This window comes from Pempheris klunzingeri, chromosome 5 (assembly GCF_042242105.1).
Source record: "Pempheris klunzingeri isolate RE-2024b chromosome 5, fPemKlu1.hap1, whole genome shotgun sequence".
NCBI lineage: Eukaryota > Metazoa > Chordata > Actinopteri > Acropomatiformes > Pempheridae > Pempheris > Pempheris klunzingeri.
Genome location: NC_092016.1, coordinates 1,320,001 through 1,330,000, shown reverse-complemented (window position 1 = coordinate 1,330,000; position 10,000 = coordinate 1,320,001). Strand labels below are relative to the sequence as shown.

At 43.7% G+C, this 10,000-nt stretch overlaps 1 protein-coding gene across 1 annotated transcript in view; it reads left to right on the top strand.

Moving 5' to 3' along the window:
* Nucleotides 1–10,000, top strand: part of nox5 (NADPH oxidase, EF-hand calcium binding domain 5) — a 13,120-nt gene that overhangs the window by 630 nt on the left and 2,490 nt on the right. Inside the window, exons 2-12 of the mRNA XM_070830073.1 lie at nt 1,513–1,663; nt 2,510–2,720; nt 3,685–3,922; nt 5,102–5,255; nt 6,233–6,405; nt 7,186–7,368; nt 7,550–7,682; nt 7,855–7,997; nt 8,128–8,328; nt 8,417–8,461; nt 9,607–9,731. Of these exons, the coding sequence (XP_070686174.1) occupies nt 1,513–1,663; nt 2,510–2,720; nt 3,685–3,922; nt 5,102–5,255; nt 6,233–6,405; nt 7,186–7,368; nt 7,550–7,682; nt 7,855–7,997; nt 8,128–8,328; nt 8,417–8,461; nt 9,607–9,731 (1,757 nt within the window). The remainder of the gene's footprint in view (nt 1–1,512; nt 1,664–2,509; nt 2,721–3,684; nt 3,923–5,101; nt 5,256–6,232; nt 6,406–7,185; nt 7,369–7,549; nt 7,683–7,854; nt 7,998–8,127; nt 8,329–8,416; nt 8,462–9,606; nt 9,732–10,000) is intronic.

Here is a 10,000-nt window from a genome sequence, read left to right as displayed (position 1 = left end):
TAAAAGTACACAGGTATCAGCAGTAAAAGTACACAGGTGTGAGCAGTAAAAGTACACAGGTATCAGCAGTAAAAGTACACAGGTGTGAGCAGTAAAAGTACACAGGTATCATCAGTAAAAGTACACAGGTATCATCAGTAAAAGTACACAGGTGTGAGCAGTAAAAGTACACAGGTGTGAGCAGTAAAAGTACACAGGTGTGAGCAGTAAAAGTACACAGGTATCAGCAGTAAAAGTACACAGGTGTGAGCAGTAAAAGTACACAGGTATCAGCAGTAAAAGTACACAGGTATCAGCAGTAAAAGTACACAGGTGTGAGCAGTAAAAGTACACAGGTATCAGCAGTAAAAGTACACAGGTGTGAGCAGTAAAAGTACACAGGTATCATCAGTAAAAGTACACAGGTGTGAGCAGTAAAAGTACACAGGTGTGAGCAGTAAAAGTACACAGGTATCAGCAGTAAAAGTACACAGGTGTGAGCAGTAAAAGTACACAGGTATCAGCAGTAAAAGTACACAGGTATCAGCAGTAAAAGTACACAGGTATCAGCAGTAAAAGTACACAGGTGTGAGCAGTAAAAGTACACAGGTATCATCAGTAAAAGTACACAGGTGTGAGCAGTAAAAGTACACAGGTATCATCAGTAAAAGTACACAGGTGTGAGCAGTAAAAGTACACAGGTGTGAGCAGTAAAAGTACACAGGTATCAGCAGTAAAAGTACACAGGTGTGAGCAGTAAAAGTACACAGGTATCAGCAGTAAAAGTACACAGGTGTGAGCAGTAAAAGTACACAGGTATCATCAGTAAAAGTACACAGGTATCATCAGTAAAAGTACACAGGTGTGAGCAGTAAAAGTACACAGGTGTGAGCAGTAAAAGTACACAGGTATCAGCAGTAAAAGTACACAGGTGTGAGCAGTAAAAGTACACAGGTATCAGCAGTAAAAGTACACAGGTATCAGCAGTAAAAGTACACAGGTATCAGCAGTAAAAGTACACAGGTATCAGCAGTAAAAGTACACAGGTGTGAGCAGTAAAAGTACACAGGTATCATCAGTAAAAGTACACAGGTGTGAGCAGTAAAAGTACACAGGTGTGAGCAGTAAAAGTACACAGGTGTGAGCAGTAAAAGTACACAGGTATCAGCAGTAAAAGTACACAGGTGTGAGCAGTAAAAGTACACAGGTATCAGCAGTAAAAGTACACAGGTATCAGCAGTAAAAGTACACAGGTATCAGCAGTTGTGTGTCTGTATCATAAGCAGTAAATGTTTTCTGTTCTTGGTTCCCTCTGAGATTTAGTTTAAGTGTAGCAGAAATATATAATATATTAATATAAAATATGTTGATATAAAACATATTGATATAAAATATATTAATATAAAATATATTAATATAAAATATGTTGCTATAAAATGTTTTGATATAAAATATATTGATATAAAATATCACACAGAGCTGATTTATGACACGCTGCCGTGTGCTGTGATGTGTGTGTGTTGTTGTGTCCAGTCTTTCTTTGCCGAGCGTTTCTTCGCCCTGTTCGACTCGGACGGCAGCAGCTCCATCAGCCTGGACGAGCTGCTGAAGGCTCTGGACCTCCTCATCCACGGCAGCGAGACCGACAAGCTCAGGTTCCTCTTCCAGGTCTACGACGTGGACGGTCAGTGGTCCCAAGATAATGAGATCACCATATCACACCATGTTATATAGACACCATATTCTGGTGTCTACATCACAGTAGGTCCACTAAAAGAGCTTGTTTGATCCACTGACAGGCTCAGAGTGTTATTCTAAGTGTGTGACAGCATCATGGAAAGGATCCCTACAGAGAGAGACCTGGAAGATCCTTTTGGTTTAACCACAAACAGCACACACACCAGACTACATTCACTAAAACAGGGATTTTAGAGAACAGGACACAGGAGCTGCTGCCTCCATCAGTTAGTCTGTTTGTGTTATTGTGTGTTCCACAAATATTGTGTTGGATCTGAACAAACCCTTTAAAACACCAAAGTCGCACAATAACACAAACAAACTAACTAATCAAGGCAGCAGTAGACAAACAACACCTGTATTTTGTGAGGTAAAATTACTGTTTTTATCAATGAAGTCTGGTGTGTTTGATATAACAGCTGTTTGTGTGTGACTTAGTTTGGATCCAACATATTATTTGCTTACACACAATAACACAAACAAACAAATTAATTGAGGCAGTGTTTAACAGCGACTCCCTTGCTGTTCCTCTGCAAAGTAAAATCCCTGTTTTAGTGAATGTCAGTGGATCAAACAAGCTCTTTTAGTGGACCTACTGTGATCAGGTGCAGTTGTCCCAAAGGATCACGTTGCAGCCATTGCAGCCTGTTTGGTGGCTGCTGGCTGAGGTGATCTACTGGACCAGTTCCAACACTTTTTATACCATTCAGATACCAAAATATGTAAAAATAGGGCCCAGGTTTAAAATAGTTATCCTTTAAGTAGTTTAATGAAGGTTGTTGTTTGCTCGCAGGCAGCGGCTCCATCGATCCAGACGAGCTGCGAACAGTCTTGAAGTCGTGTCTGCGTGAGAGCGCCATCTCTCTGCCGGAGGAGAAGCTGGACGACCTGACGCTGGCTCTGTTCGAGTCCGCCGACAAAGACAACAGCGGCGCCATCACCTTCGAGGAGCTGAAGGCCGAGCTGGAGAACTTCCCCGAGGTCATGGAGAACCTCACCATCAGGTCAGATTTACCTTCACTGTCTGCAGTCGTTCCTTCTATTCGTTCTGTTATTCATTCCTACAATAAACACTTCACTGAATTTTAATTTCAAGTGTAGAATATGAAGAGAAAAATAACTTTTTAAAAGTGTTGGAACTGGTCCAGTAGATCACCTCAGCCAGCAGACACCAAACGGGCTGCAATGGCTGCAACGTGATCCTTTGGGACAACTGCACCTGATCACAGTAGGTCCACTAAAAGAGCTTGTTTGATCCACTGACAGGCTCAGAGTGTTATTCTAAGTGTGTGACAGCATCATGGAAAGGATCCCTACAGAGAGAGACCTGGAAGATCCTTTTGGTTTAACCACAAACAGCACACACACCAGACTACATTCACTAAAACAGGGATTTTAGAGAACAGGACACAGGAGCTGCTGGTCTGCTGCTGCCTCCATCAATTTGTTGATTATGTTATTGTGTGACTTTGGTGTTTTAAAGGATTAGTTTGGATCCAACATAATATTTGTGTAACACACAATAACACAGATAAACTGACTGAGGCAGCGTTGTCCAGTAACTCTCCTGCAAGCTAAAATTACTATTTTTATCAATGTAGTCTGGTGTGTGTGTAGAGAGCGATATATCGGCTGTTTGTGGTTAAACCAAAAGGATCTTCCAGGTCTCTCTCTGTAGGGATCCTTTCCAAAATGCTATCACACACTCAGACCTACTGTGATCAGGTGCAGTTGTCCCAAAGGATCACGTTGCAGCCATTGCAGCCCGTTTGGTGGCTGCTGGCTGAGGTGATCTACTGGACCAGTTCCAACACTTTTACTACCTACCAGTCACTCAGACACCAAAATATTTACAAATAGGGCCTGTGTTCAAAAAGTTACTGATCCTTTAAAACCTCATGACTGTTCCCCTCTCTCTCTCTCTTGTTCTTCCTCGGCCTCTCTCGCCCCTCCTCTCCTCTCCCTCAGCGCTGCCAACTGGTTGAAGCCTCCTGATCTGGATCAGAAGAAGCGCCAGGCTCCACGATACCTGACCCGAGCCTACTGGCACAACAACAGCCGGAAGCTGCTGTTCCTGTGCATGTACGCCTGCCTCAGTCTGCTGCTGTTCATCTTCGCCATGCTGCAGAACAGTCATGGGGGGGCCTGGTACATGGTGGCCAAAGGCTGCGGACAGTGTCTCAACTTCAACTGCACCTTCGTCATGGTACGACCCCGGCCGGGGGCAGAGGGGACGGGGCGGGGCGAGGCTGTTAGCGCTGAAAACATCTCTACTTAATGATGATAACAATCTTATTTATGTAGCAGGAAGACAGCAAAGTTTATATTTATACCACCTGAAATAAGCAGGATAGCTAATAAAATGTACAAATCCAATAACACACATGTGAAAAGTAAACTAAATAAATAACTTAAAGGGTTTGTTCGGATTCAGCAGAATATTTGTGTAACTCACAATATCATAAACAAACTAACCAACTGTGGCAGCAGCTAAAAGCAGAGGTAAAATTACTGTTTTTATGAATGGAGTCTGGTGGCCCTGAAGAGAGCGACATAACGGCTGTTTGTGGTTAAACAAAAGGATCTCAGTTAGTTAGTTTGTGGTAATAATTTTACTTTGGATCTGAACTATCCCTTAAAACAAAAAAACAAAGTCACACAATAACACAAACTAACAGATGGAGGCAGCAGCAGACCAGCAGCTCCTGTGTTCTCCGAGGTAAAATCCCTGTTTTTTTTAATGGAGTCTGGTGGCTGGTGAAAAGAGCGACATAACGGCTGTTTGTGGCTTTTTAACTAAAAGTTAGTTTGTTTGTGTTATCGAGCGACTTTGGTGTTTTAAATGCTTCTTTTAAATCCTTGAAAGTTTTGGAAAAGTCATGGAATTCTGTTGTGTGTGATAATCTGTCACGTAACACAGGGCTGAATTTATTTATTATTTGTTTTAATGTTTATAACCATTAATATAACCATTATAAACAATCACTGACAATATTCATGTCAAATATTATTAAAAAATTGTAGTATTTGTAATTTATTTCACACTAATTCTGACTGATGTGTAATTAATTCACTGCACATGAATATTTTGATAGAATATAATGTTGCACCAAGTGTCTTTAGATCAGTGTAAAATATTATTACTACACTGGACACGTTTATTATTGGATTTTATATTAATATTTAACTTCAACAGGTTCCTTTTAATGTGACGCAGTGACTGTATAAAGCACTGAAATCCAAAATAAAGAGGTGTGTCCTATTTTAATAGTAATAATTTGTGGTCACCGCCTCATTTTACATGGAAATGTTATTACCTGACCTTGAAAAGTCATGGAAAAGTTTTGAAAGTTTTTCCATGAAAGCTTATTGTGTGTGTGTGCAGGTGCTGATGCTGCGTCGCTGTCTCACCTGGCTGAGGGCCACCTGGGTGGTGAGGGTCTTACCTCTGGACCAGAACATCCTGCTGCATCAGATCGTGGGCTACGCCATCCTCTGCTACACGCTGGTCCACACCACCGCCCACATCCTCAACTTCGGTACAAACTCAGCCCCCTAAAAAAAAAGGCCCACCTAAAATAATCAACATCAGTTAAAGTGGACGATATGTTTAGAACATTTTAGCAGCTTTATCTTGGTTCACACAGCCCTTTCTGACGGGGAGCTGAAGCCGTTATATCGCTCTCTTCAGAGCCACCAGACTCCATTTACAAAAACAGCAATTTTACCTCACAGTGCAGGAGAGCTGCCAGACGAGTTGCCGTGACTTTGGTGTTTTAACACTTTAGTTAAGATCTGAACTAAAGTGTTAAAACACCAAAATCACACAATGACACAAACAGACTAAATGATCGAGGCAGCTGTAGACTAGTAACACAACGTGTTCTGCAAGGTAAAATTACTGTTTTTGCAAATGGAGTCTGGTGGCTTGGAAGAGAGAATATTATTATTATTATAATATTATAGTGTGTCAGTGTGTAATAATAGGAGTGTGTGTGTTCAGTGTGTTTGTATCAGTGTGTATTAATAGGAGTGTGTGTGTTCAGTGTGTGTGTATCAGTGTGTATTAATAGGAGTGTATGTGTTCAGTGTGTGTGTATCAGTGTGTATTAATAGGAGTGTGTGTGTTCAGTGTGTGTGTATCAGTGTGTATTAATAGGAGTGTGTGTGTTCAGTGTGTTTGTATCAGTGTGTATTAATAGGAGTGTGTGTGTTCAGTGTGTTTGTATCAGTGTGTATTAATAGGAGTGTGTGTGTTCAGTGTGTGTGTATCAGTGTGTATTAATAGGAGTGTGTGTGTTCAGTGTGTGTGTATCAGTGTGTATTAATAGGAGTGTGTGTGTTCAGTGTGTGTGTATCAGTGTGTATTAATAGGAGTGTGTGTGTTCAGTGTGTGTGTATCAGTGTGTATTAATAGGAGTGTGTGTGTTCAGTGTGTTTGTATCAGTGTGTATTAACAGGAGTGTGTGTGTTGTGTGTATTAACAGGAGTGTGTGTGTGTGTGTGTGTGCTCCAGTGCAGCTGGCGCAGCGCGGCCCCTTCAGCCTGTGGGAGTACCTGCTGACCACCCGTCCCGGTATCGGCTGGGTGAAGGGGACGGCGTCGGTGACCGGGGTCGTCCTGCAGGTCGTCATCTGCCTCATGGTGCTCTGCTCCAGCACCTTCGTACGCCGCAGCGGACACTTCGAGGTGGGGGGGGGGGGGGGGGGTATTACTGTGAGGTCAAGTATTTTAGTTCATGCATTAAAGGGCGACTCCGGTGTTTTTTGACCTGGACACTATTTTGGAACCAGTGACTGATTGGCGCCCTCTTGTGTCTGTGGTCAGTTACTGCAACAACAACAGCATTAAAACTGCAGCTGCTTCTTCTGTTTTTATTCTCAGGCTTCATGTATTGTTATTATTATTATTAATAATAATAATGTGATGACGTTCATACGTTATTCTTATAATGTTCATATGTTTTATAGTGAAAAACTAAAAATAAAATAGTAGTTACTCCCCCCAGTAATGATATTAGTGATGAGAAGAAGCAGAAGAAAAAAAGTTAATAATAATAATAAGAAGAAAGTAAAAGACATTATTTTCTGTTGTCTTATATTTCATTATTATTTATTATTTATTTATTAAAGAGTTGTGGCGTCCCCCAGGTGTTTTACTGGTCTCACCTGTCCCCCAGGTGTTTTACTGGTCTCACCTGTCCCCCAGGTGTTTTACTGGTCTCACCCGTCCTCCAGGTGTTTTACTGGTCTCACCCGTCCCCCAGGTGTTTTACTGGTCTCACCCGTCCTCCAGGTGTTTTACTGGTCTCACCCGTCCTCCAGGTGTTTTACTGGTCTCACCCGTCCTCCAGGTGTTTTACTGGTCTCACCCGTCCTCCAGGTGTTTTACTGGTCTCACCCGTCCTCCAGGTGTTTTACTGGTCTCACCCGTCCTCCAGGTGTTTTACTGGTCTCACCCGTCCCCCAGGTGTTTTACTGGTCTCACCTGTCCTATGTGTGGGTCTGGTCTCTGCTGATGGTCCACTGTGCAAACTTCTGGAAGTGGTTCCTGGTTCCTGGTCTCGCCTTCCTGCTGGAGAAGATCGTGGGAATCGCCGTTTCTCGTATGGGAGGTCTTTACATCGTGGAGGTCAACCTGCTGCCGTCCAAGGTGACGAACAAACACCTGCGACACCTGAGACTGACCTTCACCTCCACTGACCTTCACCTCCACTGACCTTCACCTGCACTGATCCTCACCTCCACTGACCTTCACCTGCACTGACCTTCACCTCCTGTGAGTGATATTATCTCAGGTAATGTTTTTGCTTTGTGTGTGTGTGTGCGTGCAGGTGACTCACCTGGTGATCAAGCGTCCTCAGTTCTTCCATTTCAAACCTGGAGATTACGTCTACATCAACATCCCGGTGATCGCAAAGTACGAGTGGCATCCGTTCACCATCAGCAGTGCGCCTGAGGAGTCGGGTACGTTTTCTCTGTTCACGGTCAAACAGCCAAAACAGACCACGATAGATAACGACCTATAATGACCGCTAACGACAGATAACGACCGATAACGACCTATAACGGCCGATAACGACCGATAACGAGTGCCAGTGCAGCGCTGCAGCTCCCTGCTGTGACCTCTGACCTGCAGATACTCTGTGGCTGCACATCCGCTCGATGGGCCAGTGGACCAACCGGCTGTACGAGTACTTCAGACAGCCAGAGAGCCACACGGTGAGCCCCAAGAGGCTGACCACCAGCCTGAGGGACCGCAGGCAGCTGATGAAGGCCCAGGTCCAGCACACACACACACACACACTCACACACACACACACACACACACACATACAGTTACACACACACACACACACACACACACTCACACACACACACACTCTCCCAGCTGTTACTGTCTGTCTAACAGGAGGACTTGTTCAGCTCTACAAACTGTAACGGAGCGGTGGCGTCCAACGAGGACGACGCCATCGAGCTGATGATGTACCGTCAGAACGGCTCCCGGTGCGACGTCACCCCGCCGTCCGGTTCCGGGTCTCCGGGGCCGGCGGAGCCTCCTCCGGACGAGCTGGGCCCGGCGGAGCGAGGAGAGGCCCCCCCGCTCAGAGAGGTCAACACGCGTGTGCTCAGTACGTCAACAAACATCAGCCGTGGTCCTCGCTGACTTCTCTCTTCTCTCTTCTGCTTCTTCACCGCAGGGTTCTGCCAAGTTTGGGGAGAACCACAGGTTCTGTAACATCAAGGTGAGCCGAGAGCAAAGACACCAGGAGGAGTCACCGCACATACAGTGTCAGGAAACACTCATCCTTCAGATTCTGCTCACTTTCAGGGTCTTATTTCTGTTTGTGCTCCTACTGGTTACTGTTCCACACGCCAAAGTAATCAGATTACTGCAGTAGTATTACAGTATTACACTATAGTAGTATTTCAACAGGAACCGTCACACCTGTAAAGAACATCCTGATAGCAGTGATCAGATTCAAGTTCACATTCTCCAACAAAAGGCCTTAAAACTATTAGACTTCTTTTAAATCTTTTTCTCTTAAGTGTTTATTTATTAAATGGTTTCAGCCTGCCGTCTAAAATCCACTCATTTAAGGTTTGAAATCAGTTCAGAGTCGAATTCAGACGTCTCTACGCTGAAGGGATTAACCCATAATAACCCTTCTCTCCTTTAGATAAAGTTATGGAGGATATAAAACAGACTAAATGCATTTCTGAACTTGTTTTTGAGATCCTACCTCGACTGTCTAAGATCTGAAATATTAAATATGTCTCAGCTTTATTTTTAGAAGCTGTTTCATCCTAAAACACAGTCAGGACAGGTTCATATAATCCAGGACAGGATTAGAGCTGCTAAAGTGTCTGAAACTGTTTAAAATCAGCTGGTTGTGTCTCAGGTGTTAATCAGGCAGACCGCCATCTTTGAAATGGTCAGTGGGTCACATGACTGCACCAGGAAGTTCAGTATCTGTCACTGAGGGACTTCTGGAGTTAAATTCAAGGATAAAAGCTGTAAAGGGACATTTCCAGAATATTTTAAAGGTCTGTGACACCTGTGGGCTCTTCTGGGTTAAAAACATTAAGGACAAATTTCACAATTATTTTCACATTTGATGCTTCATTTTACTGCTTATATTTAGTTAAACTGTATTAAAAAGTCATAAAAAGTCTTAAATTCAGCTTGATGCCCCCTGGGTGATGTTAAGAAAGACACTGTGCTGAATTAGAAATAAAAAAGAAAAGAATATAAAGACACTGTTTCTGATAAAAGTCACCATCAAAACCACAAAAATCTTCACAGTTAATGTGTTAAACATTCTGTAATCTGGACCGTTTTCCCGTTAAATCCTCCGACACTGGAGGCGTCGTGTGTTTTATGTGTCAGTGTTACGTGGACGGACCATACGGGACTCCGACCAGGCAGATCTTCGCCTCCGAACACGCCGTCCTGATCGGGGCCGGTATCGGGATCACGCCGTTCGCCTCCATCCTGCAGAGCATCATGTACCGGTGAGAGACACTACATCTCCCAGCATGCCTCAGACGAGCGGCTGGGAGGACTAAAGCATGCTGGGACCTCAGGCGTCGAAGTCCAGTCAGTGCATCGAACAAAAACAATCTCAACTCAAGGTGTTTTTTTCCTGAGCTCTTTGACTCCATCACACGGTGGATTTTCAGTTTCCAGTTGCCATAGACACAGATCTTCATCCAGTCTCCATGACAACAGTATGCTAAATAAGGCCATGCAGTATGGTCAAAAGCTCCTGAATAAGCCAGTA